This window comes from Vicugna pacos, chromosome 12 (assembly GCF_048564905.1).
Source record: "Vicugna pacos chromosome 12, VicPac4, whole genome shotgun sequence".
Taxonomy (NCBI): Eukaryota; Metazoa; Chordata; class Mammalia; order Artiodactyla; family Camelidae; genus Vicugna; species Vicugna pacos.
This window is the reverse complement of record NC_132998.1, coordinates 7,449,970-7,466,076: the sequence shown is the minus strand read 5'-3', so window position 1 is coordinate 7,466,076 and position 16,107 is coordinate 7,449,970. Positions and strand designations below refer to the sequence as shown.

The following is a 16,107-nucleotide window of genomic DNA, read 5'->3' as shown; positions in this document are numbered from 1 at the left end:
AGCCCCCCCCCCCCCCCCGCTTTGAGCCCTCCTCCCGCCACATCCTGGTTTTCTATGCTGTTTTGGTGCAAGTACAACTGTCGTAGTCATGGCTTTGGGATGGGTTCTGTTTATTAAAATCCTATTGCTCCTACTGGCCCTGTGTCCCGCTTCCATTCCTGTGGTTGGGGGGAAGGAAGGGCAACCTGGACGCCTTTCCACTGGCCCCCATCAGCCATTAGAGACCAGGGGCCACAGCCGCTCCTCCAGCAGGGCTATGGTGAGCATGAGGCTGCCCCCCAGCAGCAGCCCCAGCCCCTGCAGTAGCACGTTGAGCGTAGGGAGGGGCTCAGGTGGATGAAGCAAGGCTGGGAGCTGAAAGGGAAGAACAGCATCAGGATCCTGCCCTGGTCTCTGCCCCTAAAACTCCAGACGAAGATGTCAGAGTGTCAGCAGCCCCACTCAGACCCCTCCAAGCCCTTGTTTCTCAGACACTTGCAGGCCTGTGGTCCAGCCCCCTGCCAGGTGGCCACTGTGAAGGCAGAGGGACCGACACTCCCTCTCCTCCACACCCACCTCCCCGCTTCCCTTGGTTTTTCTGTACTTCCCCACACCTCTCACCATGTCCACAAGGGCCACATAGAGGAAGACCCCAGCAGTGACCCCAAACACCCAGGGAGTGAGGGGGATGGGGCCCAAACTGAGCCCCACCCCCAGGGCTGCACCCCCAAGTCCCAGGACTCCAGACACCAGGCTCAGCAGCAGCAGGCTCCGGAACGGCAGGCCTGCCTGGAGCAGCATCGCAAAGTCACCTGTGGGGAGAGGACAGGGCTGGAGGGAGTCAACCAGGGCTGTCCCTCAGCCATGTCACCCACCAACCTCCAGCTTCCATCCCTTGCAAGTCTGTCCTTTCTGAAGTCCACCCCACACGCTTCTGCCATCCCTACCCAGTTCGTGAGGCAGCTCGTGGCAGAAGACTGCTATGGTGGTGCTGAGACCACTGGAGAAGCCGTCAGAGAAGGCAGCACCTGGGGTGGGCAGGATTGGAGGTGGTCAGTCTGAAAGGAAGCTCTCCCCAGGGGCAGGGGCCTGGGTTCCCTCTGTGGTCCTCCCATCCCCCTTTCCTGGTAGCCCTCTCCTAGCCCCAGCCAGTAGCTGAGAGCCCTGCCTTCTCCTTGGACCTCACTCCTTCCATCCCCTCCCCTCACACCTATGGCCAGCCCGTCAGTGAGGTTGTGCAGACCGTCTCCCAGGAGGACCATCCATGTGATATTGGTGCCACTGCCACTATGGTGTCCATGACTGTGGCCTTGGTGCCCAGGAGGGGCTGGGGCCTGGCTGTCCTCCCTCTGGCCCTGAGCCCCTGGCTCTGCAGAAAGAAGGACAAGGAGCAGTGTTGGTGGCTGCAACTGAGAGCTAGGAGCCAGGGGCCTGCTCTTCATTTTCTCCTCTGGTCACCTTGAGCTGCCTGTAGGGGCTGAAGTGCCATCCCACTGACGTTCTCCGGGTCCAGGTCTGGTGTTCCAACATCCTTTCTTTTCCGTCGGCAGTATCTCTGAAATGGGAGGGTATCCCTCTTGGTGGAGGAGGCAGCAGAGCGGGGGCTAAGGAGAGGCCAGGCTACGGAGCTGGGAAAATGAACACCCGGTTCCACCTCTGGTACTTGGGGGTGTTCTTTGGCCTCTGCTCTCTTCCCAGGTTGGCACCTCCCTGTTTCTTGCTGACTTGAACTCAGAGAGGAGGCCGGAAGTCCTAGGTCTATGCTGAGGAGCCCCTACCCACTCCCTGTTGTCAGGTCCTGCAGTCAGGCAAACGGCAGAGCCAGGAGCATGCTTAGCCCTTCACCTCCTGGCTCGAGTGGCCACTTCTAGGACTCTGGTCACGGCAGAAATAGGGAAAAAGGGTGTCACTCACTGGCCCGAGCCCTTGGCGCCGCAAAAGCCCTAGCATGTTCTCCAGCACGAAGAGCAGGAAGAGACCACCAAGCACCGACAGTCCTGGTCCCAGGTCCTCCTCTGGTCTCCCACCAGATCCAGCGTGCTGCCCTCCATGTGCCTGACAGAGAGGCAGTCAGGGCGGACTCTGGAAGCCCCGGCACCCGACACCAACCCCCTCCTGAGTGGGAGGTGGCAAGCCTTCACGCATACGCTCTACCAGAAGGCAGCTGTAGCTGTAGAAGCCGGGGTGGGAGAGAGGATGTCCTAGGGCTGGGAACATCTTGGATTGTGGAGGCTGTTCACCCATGGGGGCAGGGGAACAAAGAAGGGACTTCACGTACATGTGGCAGCAGGTGTAGCAGCGCATCCCCACAAAGAGTGCCCACGGCCAGGGCCCCCAGGAAACCCAGCAGGGGCCGCAACAGACGAGGTCCCAGGAGCCGCAGCAACAGCAGGGAGAGGGGAGTGGGGAGGCTGAGCAGCAGGACTGCCAAGGCACTATGAACCAGAGCTGGGGAGAATCAGGGGCTGAAGTTAGGCAGGGCTGGATGGAGGCCTCCTTGGAGGTGAGGTGGGGCAGAGATATGCTGCAAGGGGAGGCAGGACCCCAATGAACCCTCTTCCTCGGCTTGGGGCCCACCACCCACTCTCACCCACTGACCAGACAGTAGATCCCCTGGGGGAGTTGGGGCTGGGGTCTGGATGCAGACACGGCTCTCAATCTGATAAAGCAGGGCTGGACACAGCAGAGCAAACTGACGAGGGGTCAGAGGAGCAGCAGGGCTCAGGCCAAAATTGACCAGCAGCTGGGAGCCATTCAGACACTAGGGGAGTTGAGTTGGAGGTCATACATTGGGGAAGTCTGGGAACTGTGACTCAGATCTTTAATGTCTGCCCTTCCACTGCATGGACTCCTGGGTCTCTCCCAGGGTCCCATTTGTTCACTGGCAGTGCATCAGGGACTGGGGACAGTTATGTATAATCAGTGTGTGTTAATTATTAGTGAATATTCAGTCCAATGTAAATATTCAATTCAGTGTGAATTGGGTGCTAGTGAACATTGCCACCAGCTCCCTTCCTCCCAAGCCCAATAATGTTTCATTGATTTGGTGATGGAATTGGGTGGACAACTAGAGCCCTCCATCCCGAAATCTTAGAAGGGAAAAGAACCTAAAATGCCATGCACCCTTCCTCTCAACAGCCCTGTTACTCGTTCACCCAGCCTTGGCTGGAATGCTTCCTGTGATGGGGTGCTCACCCTTACCAGGCATGCTTCATGGCTGGTTTTGGCTGCCCTCTGGTGTACGTGGAACAAATTCACTGACTTTCTGTAATGAAGACAGCCATCTACCCCCTGCAGCTCTCCTCTCCAGATAACCAATGCCAGATCCTACCCTGGGCTGCTTCTCTGAATTCTCTGCTTTGCAAAATGTGGCCCCTAAACCAAGTCTTGGAGTTCTGAATGTGGGTTTATCTATTCTGAACCCAGAGGGAACATATTTCTACTGGAGTAACATACCCTAAGATCACGCCTGGATTTTTTTTTTAAGTAACCATTTAAAATTACTGACTCTCTAAACATTTTAGGCCATCAAAATCCCGTGATTCATTCCCCCTCTCTAGAGATCATCAGACTCACATCCTCATTCAGATGATCAGCCAATGAATGGTCCAGCAGCAGAAGCCTGTGAAAGAGGCCCAGGCCCGAGGGGCCTGGCCCCTGAGGTGGTACTGGGGCCTCTGGCTCCTCCAGGTCACCCCACCCTGAGGGATCCAGCGGCAGCCCTGCCCAGACATCCACACTCAGCTCAGGGTCTTGTGGCCTAGAATGGATGGGATAGCCAGTCAGACTCACTCATGCTCTTTTAGAAAGGGGGCTTGAAAGGATACAAGGAGTCAGGTTCTGAAAAATCTGTAATTCCAGGAATCTGATTTTAGGGAGCAGAGCTGGGCAACTGGAGACTGAGCCAAGCACTGAGAAGAGCTGGGGTGTGATATTTTGGGGTGGGGGTGGGGGTTACTACCTGTGCGTGAAATTGTCTCCAGCTGGGGGTATAGCCCGGCCAGCTGGCGGCCCATGGTGTCCCAGGCGGAGGGCCTGAACTCGGCCTAGCCCCAGGCTGTGGAGCAGCCGCGCCAGGCCCCCTGCAGTCAGCGTCCCATTCTCCCCGTACAGGCCAAACAGCTGGGCCAGGTAATGGTTCTGCTCCTGCTCAGCAGGGCCCAGGTTGGGGGCTGAGCCCCCTCCCCAGCTCAAGGACACCCATACACACATGCCAGCCAGCAGATGACTCATGGGGGACCTCATTATTGGAAGGACCGGGTAGAGGCGCTGGTCACGGCTTCTACTCCCCCAGGAGCATCCCGAACACTGTGCCCTGGAAGAACAAGGAGGAGGGGCTGGGGCTCCTGCTCTGCCGTCCATCGCAGGACCTGGGGAGCCCACACACCTCAGACTGCCCCCACCTCAAATCCAGCGGCAGCCCCTTCCTTCCTCCCCCCAGTGCCACCTCCTGAGCAGCACTTGTTTGCCAGTTCCTTGAGCACCGTCTCTGAACCAGAACACTCCCCTGACCTGACCCAGAGCTGACCATCCCTCCCCTGTTCCCCAAACCTGACCCCTCAACTTTGCCTCACCTCTGTCCTGCCTCAATCCCCAGGGCCTCACCCCCACTGGCAGTGTGAGAGCCGTCACTTCAGGTCCGTGGCAGGCCTTGCTGTGGACACTAAGAGGTTCCTGAGTCAGGAAGGGGAGCTGGGCTCAGCCTCCAGCTGCCCAGGTAGATTGGAGGCCACGTCAGTTAGAGGCTGGATGGACAAGCTCCCCACACCCCCAGCCCACCTGCCTGGGGGCGGGGTCAGAGGAGGGGCCAATGTGGGAAGGCTCACATCAGATAGGAGTTAATGGTTCACTGGTCTCTGGGATGGGGGAGTCAAAGGTCAGTCTTGGCTGGGCCCCTGAGTAGGGGAGGGCCACCCTCTGCCCCTAGAAAAGCCACATGGCTAAGAACTGGGCCTCATCTTCTAAATAATTCGCACACATACCAACCCAGCTAGTACCATCTTAGCCTTTCCCTGCGTCCACTCCCACCCCACCTGCCTGACATCAGGCACTGGGCTTCATTCATCTCCACCCCCATCCCCACATTCCCTGGGAGGGTCGGACCCAGGTGTCCCTAAGCTGGAGAAGAAAGTGAAGAGGCAGATTAAGGGGCCACCTCAGATGTATAGGGCAGAAATTGTAGAACTTCCTCATCCCAGAAGAGTAAGAGCCAGAACTCTGGGAATCAATGACCAAGAAAAGGGAAGCACTGGTGGGAAAAGAAGTATCTGGGTCCCCTTCATAAGTCTGACCTGGTTTAAGATCAGGGAGCATAGTCTGATTGGGGTGATTGGTCAAGGGGGTCGAAGTTGGCATTACCTGACAGCAGGAAACAGGAAGAATGCCCAGAGGAAGAGGGACACAGCCTTCTTGGTTCCAGCCGTGGGAGGGGGGTAGGCAGGCAGGCGGACAAGGGTCACCAGCAGGGAGGGGGCAGGGGAGGGGCGCTGCCTTAAAGGGGCAGGCCTGCTTTGCCTAGGCCTTACCTGCAACCTATCTCCCCTCTGCCTCCTAGGGACACCCCACCCTCCCAAATGCCCAGCTGCTGATCTCTTCACTTTCTCATAAACAGTAAAGGAGTCTAGTACAGAATGGTAATGTTTATTAGGAAAGGATTCAATTCGACTTCCACATCCACACGCACAAGAAACAGACTGTAATTGTCGTTTCTACAGAGGAAGGAGGGCCCTGAATTCCGGGGGACAGGCAGCTTCAGCTGGACAAGGAAGGGAGTATGGGCTTAGGGTGGATAAGGCCACTGTTCACCACCCCTCCAGTGAAGTTTAGTGGCTAAAATACTGCTACAACCCCCCTGCTCCCCAAAGCCAGCAGCCCAGTATAAAGCTATGTTCTCTAGCAGACACCTGGGTTATAGTTGGTGGGGGGAAGGGAGGAAGAATGTCTTGCTATCTCTTGCTGCTCCTCCGGGTTTCTTTGCCGTTACTGACAGGGTTGCTGGAAGGGCCAGAAGGGCCAGCAGGCGTGTGGTTGGGCTGGCTTCGGGTAATCCGGGTGCTGGGAGGGTGGGAGGGAGTGTGAGGGGAGTGTGAGCCACCACCAGGACCTGGTGGGGCACTCAGTCCATTCCCGTTCTGGCTCTCAGAGGCTAGTTGTGGGAGAAGGGGAAGAAACACAGGAGTTAGAGAACTGAGGTGGGAAAGCTGTCTACCCACAAGGCCTCCCTCCCTGCTCCAGGAAGCAGCAGTCTTCACCAAGCACAACTGTGCACTGATGTCATGGGAGCAAGTGCAAAGAACGTAAGTTGTAGGAATGCAGCCCCAGAGAAGACATTTTTGATAGTTGCTACGTGAATCCTCATATGATATTTTTCCTCCTTTATTCATTTCTGTATTGTTGGGAGTCAGACCTAGAATTAGCTGTTTAGTTCTAGGCTCAAGGATCACTGACGAAATATCCCTTGACCAAAAGTGACTATAAAATTGGAGAAGCATTGGGAAGGGAAGGGCCTGAAGTTTCTGTGTTTAAATATAAGAAGGATCTTAAAAAAAAAAAGAAAGAAAGAAAAAGGTGTGGTGTGTATCATGATGAAAATATAAATAAGAATAAGCAAAAAAACTATTGTACATACTCTCATGCCCCCAAAATAATGAGCAACATTTCTGTGTATATTTTCAACTTTTGATGGCTTCCTCAAACTACCTGAGCTGTGTCTATCACGATCACTGCACTCAACCAAAGTATAATATAACCATCGCCTGCTTCCTTCATGGACTACAAGCTCCTAAGGGAAGTGCTGTGTTTTTCCCTTGGCATTTCCCATCAGGAAATGCTTGTTACATGAAGGCAGAAGCCTGCCTCTCACATACATAGGGCACCAGGGACTGAACCATATTCTAGATTTTGAGTTGGAAAAATCATAACCCTGAGGGTCAAGGCCTAGAAGCAAAGTCTAGTTTCAGGAAGATTGGCAACCCCGAAAGGGAACTATTTAGCATTTACAGCTGTGCAGTGTGGACTCCATGTTGTCATGTAAGTAACACGCTGTATTAGAACTGTGTGATGAATCGAAATGGGCAAGGGGAAAAGGGGCAAGGTTCTTCCAGAGAAGAAACAGAGAGGAACAAGCAAAATGAATGAGGGCAATCTTTGTGGAGAAACTGCTCTCATTTTTGCCTTTGAGTGGTAGTGGCAAAAGGGAGCTCCACCAGTGATAGAAACACATCCCTAAATATTTTCACCCCAGAGACTTGCAAAAGAGTTGGGAGAAGAATCAGGTGGAAGGGGATATATTGAGGAAAGAGAGATTTGGAAAAGGGATGAGGGCAATGCATCTTTCCAGGCTGGGGAGATTAGGAGAGCAAAGAGGACCAATGGGTGGGAGGGAACAGGTTTACCTGTAGAAGTGGCAGGGGGTCCGGTGGTAGGCTGGGGAGCCGTGGGGCTGCTGTCGTTCTGTACCTGAAGGTACAGATGGCATATTTAGACCTTGCTCCCTTCCATGCTTCTTGGCCTGACATGCCCTCCTTCCCCACATCATGGTCATGGGACTCACCGTCTTGTTGGGTGCCTGCTGGGCGCTGTACTCAGGGTTTGGCTCACTGAAGTTAGGAACCTCAGAATAAACCATACAGAATCTGCGAGGGCGGAGAGTGGCAAAGCCTCAGACCCATCCTCTGTGCCATTCTGGAGGCCTCCAGGACATGAAATGAACACCCTTATGCTGCCTCCTTGAAAACCTCAAACTCCCCTCCTGGTCTGGTTCTTCTACATCCCAATCCCCAAGATAGGACTTACTCCCCAATCTTCTGAAGATCACCCCCACGGCCAGTGTACAGCGTCAGACAACCCTTGAACACTGAAGCGTACCTGTGGGGGGCAAAAAAGCAGGATTCAGAATTACAGACTGTTAATCCCACCCCCTTGACTGTTGTTGCCATTGGATAGCCAAAAGTCACCACCTGGCTTACCCTTTGGTGAGCCGGATAATGTCTCCAGGCTGGATCAGGTTGCCCACGTCGTCCCAGACAGAGATGTTGATGCTGCCAGTTTTGTCTGCCACTTTGCAGGTCCGAACCTCGTGCCCGTCCTTTGTCTTGGTCACTCGGCCTGGAGGGAGCAGATCAGTGGGGGTAGGGGGATGCTCAAATAAGTGGGGGCGTGGTCAGATGGATGAGATTTAGATACCGGTGGAGTGAGGAAAAAGGTGGACAAATAGGGCAAAGCCAAATCTCGGGCAGGTACGGGGGCCGGGGGCAGCGGGGGAGGAGGAGCAGCACCATGGAGAGGGCCCTGAGTGGGAAGAGGCCCACGTGGCATTGGAGGCTTGGATCTGGCCAGAGTTCCATCTACCCTACATTCTGGAGGGGGCTAGGGGAGAGATTGGGGGTGCGCAGTATCTTGGGGTGCGCCCTGCATCCCAGGTGCAAGCTAAGAATGGAGATGATGTTCTCCCCCTCCTGGCCCCCAACTCCGAGAACCCGCGCAGGGGGCCCACCACCCCAGCATAGCCACCTGTCTCCAGCACAATGAAGATGAGGTTCAGGTTCTTGAGCCCGGGCTTGATATCCTTCACGAAGGTCTCCGTCGTCATGCTGCCCGAGCCTCAGCACCCCACTAGAAGGGGGGAAGGGGGATGAAGTTTCAACGCTTGGAGTCTTTGCCCCCATGTTCACTTCGCAAGGCCTATCTACTACACTAAGCTGGGGTCAGGCAGCCTCAAACCCTCTAACTCCTCTAAAAGGTTAAAAGCGAACTTCCCCTGGGGTCACCAACTTAAGATCAGAATTTGACGACCTCCGGATAGGCTGCTGCGGGGCTGGAAGCCCCCCTCACGGGATGCTCTTTCAGTCTCAGTCCCCGAGGTGGGAGAGACAACGGAGACCCGATTAGGGAACCTGGTGCAGAGCCAAGGAATGGAATCTTACTCATCAAACCTTTCCGAACCCTTATATGGACAACCGGGAACTCGATCCATCCCCTCCCCCACCCAGAGCCCACCACCCACCAGCCAACCGGCCGGACAGTGTACGCCGCTGAGCCGCCCGCAGGGGGAGCCAAAAGCTCGGCTACCGCCGGATGCAGACCAATGAAACGCAGCAGTGCGAACATTTCCGGAAGTTTCCCCCGGCGGGCCCTCCAGCCAATCAGCACCGCCCTGGCTCAGCACCGCCCTGGCTCGTCCCCGCCACCCCGCGTCCTGCCGCCCATCCCCACTCAACCAATCGGGATTTGAGATTCACGCGCCGCCAAGGGGGTGGGATTTCAGGCATTAAAGGAGCCTCAGAGAGGGTTGACTCCGCAAGGAAAAAGATAGACCACGAGGGGGCGCATCAGATCCCAATTTTCCTCTACTTGACTGGGAGAAAGCACTTAGACTCTTTTAAGATTTTCTCTCCGAGACGTGACACAGTAGAAAAAGGGCCGAAGGTTTTTGGAATCCGGCGGACAAAAGCATGAAACCTGGCTCATCACTTCACTTCTTTTCTCGACAGTTCTTAAATTTGTGATTCCGTTTTGCAGAGAAGAAAACGAAGTTATATAAAAAGCAGTGCCTACCACGCAGCAGGCAGTTTCCTCCTCTTCTGCAACTGCTCTAACCCTCATCTTTATTCCTGATTTGGGGTCTTCATCTTTAATGCACTATCCAGCTTGGTCAAGGTCTCTAGAGAAAGCAGCATTCACACCAGAGACAGACGATAGGCTAACTCCCCTCCCCCTGCAACACACACACCTTTGGAAGTAATGGAATTCGAGACCCAAAGAGCAACATTTGCATTAGTCCCTCTCACAGTTCGAAAGCCACCTGTTCCTAATGCACTTATCTCACTAGATCTCAGGGTCCCCCCAGGAGTGAAAAGAGGCCTGAACCTTTAGTTTCCTTTGAGATTTGTTACATAGTCAACAAAAGGTAGCTAGCTCTGTAATGCTGTGTGTAAACCAATTACATACAAACAATGTATATACACGTCTATTACCATTTGCTTAGTGAATATCCATAACAAATAGTGCTTAATATTAGATTAACCTAAGAGGTCTTGTAAATGTAATGTCTTGTTTTGGTGAATCAATCCCTTACCTTCTCCTAGAGCGCTTTAGGCTCCACCCTGACTTTCCTCGAAGATCAGGTTCTCTCCCTCCCACACTCCCAGCCACGGTGTTGTACCCCAAAGAAATCAAACCACAACCCAGGAAGAAGGACATTTTATCTCCCTTCTCTCTCCTTAAGTGTTTCAGGGAGCTGTACGAGTGTTCGGAGAGCCGCCTAAGTGTGCCATGAGTGCGGCTAGGAGAGAGGCGGACAACCCATAGGGCACCCTAGATCAAAGTTTTCCGGTCAGACACTCCCGCATTCCCCACCCCTTGATCGCCTTGTTGACTACAGTATCCACTCCCACGACTATGAGTCATAAGATCGGGAGGCTCCGGGATGCTGACCGCGGCTCTGGAAACGGGCGAGGGGCCGGACAGACGGCAGGTCACACTGCAGGCCAGCCTCCTAGCGACGATCTCGCACCAAGCCGCATCAGCCTTAGGGCATGGAACACGTGCACCCCTCCGAAGCCAAGTCTTGCGCCCGGGGAAAGTCGGCCTCCAGCTCTGCCTCTGACGTTCACGCTGAGAAGAACACAGAGTTCGCCCTCCCAAATGACTATACAGCTCTCGCTGGGACCATAAAGATTTCCGGTCTAGAGCGGAGGTCTGGCTAGCCTTCCATCTCCTCGTTGGCCGCTCGTGGTTTCTAATCCAGGGCTGAGTTAAACAAAGAGGCGGGGTTTGGTGACGAGCTTCCGCCGGGTTGCGTAGCAGCGGTGGGCGGGGTCAAGGCTCTGTCTCACACCGCGACGAGTGGTCGGAGCTTTCTCCCCTCTCCTTCCCCTTCCCCTTCCCCTCCCAGGAAAGGCTGGGACCCGGCGCCCGGGCTATCCCGCGGCCGCTGCGGCCTCAGCTCCAGCCAGGCCAGGGTACGGAGAGTCCAGACCGCTTCCAGGGCGGTGCGTACGGCGCCTGCGCGGGCTCCCACCTTTAAAGAGGGTGTGGGAGGGGTGGGGGCGATGTCCCAGGGGGATTGGGGCGGGGGTTTGAGATACTGGAGGTCGGAAACAGGAATGGGAGTAAAGATGAAAAATGGAGGAAGGGAGCAGCGATAGGGAGAAGTCCAGAAGTGATAAAGAGGCGCTGGAGGGTGGGTTGTTCGGGAGGTTCTGTGGAGTAGGGGAGCCTTAAGAAGTGCAGGAGAGGGCCTGAGCTGGCTGGAGGACTGGGAGGAGGGGACTCAGGCGAACAACGTGGTGTTTAAATGGGCAGTGACTGACGGGCTGGGAAGGGAGGAAGGGAACGTTCTGGGGGCCAGCCTGGGCAGGGGCGGCGGAACCTGAACCCCCGCCCTCGAAACGCCATAGCTTGGCTCCTCTCCCATGCCTTGTCTTTGGCAGCCTTGTCTTCCTCCTCCGTTCCTTCCTCCTCCCCCTCCCACCCCTCCATGAAGGAATCTCACATTCCTTACATCCCTGCCCAGGGTTTGCAGCCAGTCCCTCTTCGCAGGCTTCACACACCGGAAAGCCTTCTCCAAACCAGAACGCAGGGGAAATTGAGGAGTGGGAGGAGGGGGCTGGAGAAGAAGTAGAAAGCTGGGGGGGGGGGGTTTGCCTGAGGCACTGACAGACATCTTCTCCATTCAGAAACTGATTTCATTCCACTTCGTAGCGAATGTGGTCGTTAAATGAGACTACTGAGCCACTGTTCTTGTAGGCTGGGCTGTGAGTGATAGTCTAATCCCTTCCTATACAGGTGGTTTTAGTCTGACAATAGAGCAAGAAGCTGATAGTGTTGCAGGCTGATAGTTTCCCCCCAGATAGGAATGGGGTAGACTCGTGGTAGGGAATCTGAGTGATGCAATAATGTTACTGCTCTCTGTGTCCCGCCGACTTTGTGGCTGCGTCTGGTTCCCAGTAATGGAAAAGAAGGAACAAGCTTCTTTCAAGCATTTCTTCATGGGTCCTCAGTACTCTAAATTTACTTTACATTGTATTACTACAAATACCTTACCTGAGAACAACAGTATTTGGTATGTTTTCACGTTTATCATGTCATTTGACTTTTCTTAATAATATGGGTAGGTAAGGCAGGTTGTCATTTTCCCTACTTGACAGGTGAAGGAATTGGAAAGTACATAAGGGTTACATGGCATGATAAAAGTCATACAGTTGACAGAGCTGGGACCAGAACCCGTGTCTTCTGTTCCTCTCAGTTGAAAAATCCTGTTTTGTTCTGATCAAGGAAGCACTGATGTAGGATTGGTTTTCCTAGGATGGACAACTGTTTGCTTTTTGAGTCTGGAACATTTCACTAGAAGAAGACAATGTAGCCAACAACACTGGTTCCTGAAAGCATTTCTTGAGGTGCAGGTGCATATGCCAGAAGTAGGGTTGGGAAGTAGGGTGTTGTCAGAATGGAAGAAGTATTATACCTTCCTCTGTATTATGGATGAGGGAGAGCCATATCAATTTCCACCCTACCTTCCTTCCCAACCACGGGGAAGAGAAAGTGTATCTGGCATTGCACCGTTATCTCTCTGATTAGTTTTAGAATACCACACTAACGTGTTGTGGCTGCTGAGCACAGTAAACTGATGAGCTGGTATACCAGACTCAAGATGAAATGGTCTCTGTTTTATGTGTAAAGATCATTGTCATCCTATTCCTTCCTAACATAGCCCTTAATCTTGATGGATGTGAAGGTGAGGAAAGGAATTTGAATAGTTTCTATTCTGCATTGGAAGCCTTGTCTCCCTCTTCTTGATTTCATCCTTTTAGTATTGAGAATCTGAGCAGCCTAATCATACTGCTACCTCCAGTCTTCCCAGTTGCCTACCCTGGAATAACTTCCTGATCCATTGCCTCTTCATTTTTTTTTTTCTAAACCCAATCCCCTCAGGAATATTTCCTGACTTGGGAAGTAGTACAGCACCTGTACCAACATTCTTGAGTGTCCTCTCCTTATGAAATAGTGTTTTCCAAGTGGAGGGTAGGACAGAATTCTTTTTGTATGAAATACTTTATGTGAAAGCACTTTGGAAACCTTAAAGCCTCATCTTGTGCACACAGGGTATGTGGGTCACTGCATTGTATAGCCACAGATGTGGACTCACTGACGTTACTTACAGTCGTGTGCACTGAAGAAAAGACACTTTTTCTATCTCAAACAGCTCCTCCTCCCTGCCTTTCTTCTTGTCCCTTTCTCTCCCCCTCTCAGCTATGTTTGAATCTCCTGGCTGGTGTGTGTGTGATTCCTTAGCCGATGATCGCACTCCTTAGGGGGTCGTCCTGGATGCCTAGCCCTGAAACCTGTAGTCCTTATGGAGTTGTTCATCCTCCTTAGCCGACCTCCAGATCCAAGTCTGTCTAGTCTCACTGCCAAGTGCAGGTGGTTCTCCTGACTCACCTTTTTCTTCCTTGTTCTTATTAATAGAGTGCTCCTGATCGTGACATCACATCCATCCCCTTGGCGATGGAGCTTGTCACTAGGAAGGAAGACTCAGTCGGAGAATAGCCAACAAGATGGGTCACTGGGAGCGTCTCCTGAGTGGCACTGAGTGGAGGCATCAGGGGGTTGGAGCCTTGTGAACAGGGAACCTGCCCCCCAACACTTGGAAGGTAAAGAGCCTTGATTTAGAATCTCATGCCAGGCTTCCACCCCCTTCTCTGCCAGTCTGGGTTCCTTCTGCTCTTGAAAACTTGATTCTGAAAACTTGTATCATAAAACTTTCTGTGATTAACCCACTTCAGTCTGTTCTTCTTTGCATTTTTATGTGTTACATGAACTATGAACTTTTATTTGTTGGTAAATTGCTTAGTACACTTATGTCTTTTTATGTGTTTTATATCCTGTATACTCACGTATTGGGCTCAAGCCTATAGCTTAGTTTGAGGATAAGGATTATGTTTCTGTTTCTTTTACATGTCTCTACTGGCAAGGGGACTGTGTATATAGGGCGAAGACGAGGTTCGGGGTGAGCGTACAGATAGTGCTGGCGACCAAGTGGCAGGCCCTTGCTGGCCTTTGAGGCCTGGTAGGCCTCACTTACAGTGTCAGATGACTTCGTGAAGAATCATGTGCCCTCTGGATTCTTTTTTAAATTGAACCAATTAAAGTGTGCTAAAGAAGCCTAACTTAAAAACCCCCCTGGGGCAAATCCCATATGGGTCACAACATTCTAGACTCACCTTAGAGGCTGTGTACCCCACCTCCTCATCTTAGAAGGGAGGAAGCTGAGTTCTAAGAGCTCAGTTCTCTAAGAGGGGGAGTGGCTTTAAGGACTCTACTGCTTAAATGAAAAAGACCACTTTCTTTCACTTAGAAAGTCGAGTTGCCTAAAGAGAATAAGGTCACGCTTTGCTCTGGTTAAGCCAGGGTACCTTTTATAACATAATTATCCCCTGACATAACCTTTTATTGTTTTATATGCTGAATCTTAGAATCATGGAACTTGTATTAGTATTAGAATTAGTAGAAGGGAGACTATTTACCTGCATTTTAACCTTATGCTTTTGCCAAGAATTGGTGACAGCATGCCCAGTTACCCTAAAATGGGTTGGAGTGGCTTCTCTAATGTTTCTCTTCCTCTTGTGTGTGTGTGTCTGTGTGTGAATGTGAATATGCATGGTTTGCACATCTGTACATGGGTTCAAGAAGCCCTGAGTAAAGGAGGCTAAATGTTCGGGCTCCTTTAGGAACAGTCTGTTTTGAATTCCTCGCTGTCTCTAGTAGAAGATCAGAGAAAACAACTGCAGCAGTAAGTTAAAAGGGCATAGGAAAGGGTCTAGTAAAGTTCTTGCACTTTTATAATAATGCTGATGAGGAACAGAGAGAGACACCCCAGTGTAACATTACAGAAGTATAGCAACATAATTACCTGGTTATGTTCTGGCCTGCAGAATAGAAGGCTGGGAATACAGTTTCCAGTTTGGGTTCAGGGTGTTCAAATCAGGGAAGTTGGCTGAACTATAAGCCTGAAGGGGCACCTCAGTGCTACTTTAGTTCAGCTCCTTCACTTAAGTGAAACCTTCCAAGGCCTTTTCCTATTCCACAACTCAAGGAGAATATCTAGGAAATAGCTTCCAGTGGTTGTGGTGACTGGCTATGACTCTTGAGGTCCCTGGGGTTTCAGTTTTATTAAGGCTTCTGTCCCCAAGGCAGTGAGCAGTTGAGTTCTCATGAGACATTCCCCTTGGAATGATAACCCATCCCTATGACAGCCCCGCAGCAGTGTTGAGAGTCCCAGAGAGTGGAAGGAATAGTCAAGGAGCCTAGCCTGTCAGCTGGACTGTCTGCCTAGGGGCAGGGCGAGACAGGGCAAGGAGCTGGCTTCCAAGGTTGTGTATAACCCACGTCAGCTTTTGTTTCCCATAGATGACAAATGGGAAATACCCTAACCAGATTAGAAATCTAAATTTCTCCTTAGCTCTTTTTCAGCACCTCTGAAAGGATATAGTTATAGGAGGGTGGATAAAACAGGAGCATCTCCAAGCAGATAAAGGAGAGGTTTTGATTTAGGAAGAATAATGCCCAGCATCTCTGCAGAGTTTTGGAAACCCTGACTTTATGGTGGGCACCTTGCAACTCCTAACCCTGACTGGTGGCTTCCCACACCCTCTGGCTGTCTCTGCCCCAACTGAGGCAAGTTCTTTGCTGTTTCTTTTGGGGACATGGGATCTCCTGAGACCTCATTAAGATAAGTTTTCAGAATTTGTATGCCTCCTTAAGATAACATTATTAGCACTGTTTTAAAACAAAAGTGCAGTGAAACACAGTGCAGACTTACAGCCTGCTTTCTGCGTTGCCCCACAGCAACAAGAGAGAGAAGGGTAATGTTTGTTTGTTTTTTTTTTGAGAAGGGTAATGTTTTCATTTTTGCCCCTTGCTTTAAGAATAACTGATTTTTTTAAATTAAATCTTGCAGAAACATAACCTAGATCAAAAGTATAATCTCAGCATCTAGATTTTTAAACTATCCACACTACATACACTACTTGGAAAAAAAAGTTCTTCTAAAAACAGGACCATGATATTCATACTGTTTTTGCAACTTGTGTTTCTCAGTTTGAGAAACACAAGTTTAGCATAGCAGTT

At 51.9% G+C, this 16,107-nt stretch overlaps 3 protein-coding genes across 13 annotated transcripts in view; 1 reads left to right on the top strand and 2 right to left on the bottom strand.

The window, feature by feature from the left end:
- Positions 1-109: 109 nt before the first annotated feature.
- LOC140700084 (zinc transporter ZIP5-like) lies at positions 110-4,478 on the bottom strand. Its single transcript, XM_072972679.1, has 10 exons — positions 3,941-4,478; positions 3,556-3,739; positions 2,578-2,740; positions 2,258-2,427; positions 1,894-2,034; positions 1,438-1,534; positions 1,190-1,348; positions 927-1,007; positions 601-791; positions 110-354 (listed from the first exon to the last, which is right to left on the bottom strand). Exons 1-10 carry the CDS (start codon positions 4,339-4,341, stop codon positions 211-213), a joined length of 1,731 nt encoding a protein of 576 aa, XP_072828780.1. The 5' UTR covers positions 4,342-4,478; the 3' UTR covers positions 110-210.
- Positions 4,479-5,598: 1,120 nt separating this feature from the next.
- On the bottom strand, positions 5,599-10,551 carry LOC140700077 (SOSS complex subunit B1). 8 transcript variants are annotated; one of them, XM_072972668.1, is made up of 7 exons: positions 10,414-10,551; positions 8,491-8,592; positions 7,947-8,085; positions 7,774-7,845; positions 7,532-7,613; positions 7,374-7,437; positions 5,599-6,124 (listed from the first exon to the last, which is right to left on the bottom strand). In XM_072972668.1, the coding sequence occupies exons 2-7, from the start codon at positions 8,567-8,569 to the stop codon at positions 5,925-5,927; spliced, it is 636 nt and encodes a 211-aa protein (XP_072828769.1). In that variant the 5' UTR covers positions 8,570-8,592; positions 10,414-10,551; the 3' UTR covers positions 5,599-5,924. The 8 variants fall into 8 exon arrangements, with proteins under 8 accessions (XP_072828769.1, XP_072828765.1, XP_072828766.1 ...); XM_072972664.1 differs by having other exon boundaries at positions 7,947-8,101; positions 8,492-8,592; XM_072972665.1 differs by lacking the exon at positions 10,414-10,551 and adding an exon at positions 10,055-10,403 and having other exon boundaries at positions 7,947-8,101; positions 8,492-8,592.
- A 10-nt stretch (positions 10,552-10,561) lies between these two features.
- Positions 10,562-16,107, top strand: part of LOC102542940 (E3 ubiquitin-protein ligase NRDP1) — a 24,957-nt gene continuing 19,411 nt past the window's right edge. The window contains exons 1-2 of one of the 4 annotated variants that reach the window (XM_072972655.1): positions 10,562-10,675; positions 13,447-13,631. The gene's annotated coding sequence lies outside the window, so the exon portion shown is untranslated. Of the gene's footprint in view, positions 10,676-10,786; positions 10,971-13,446; positions 13,632-16,107 lie in introns of those variants that run through there. The other 3 variants (XM_072972653.1, XM_072972654.1, XM_006218572.4) reach the window with 3 other exon arrangements.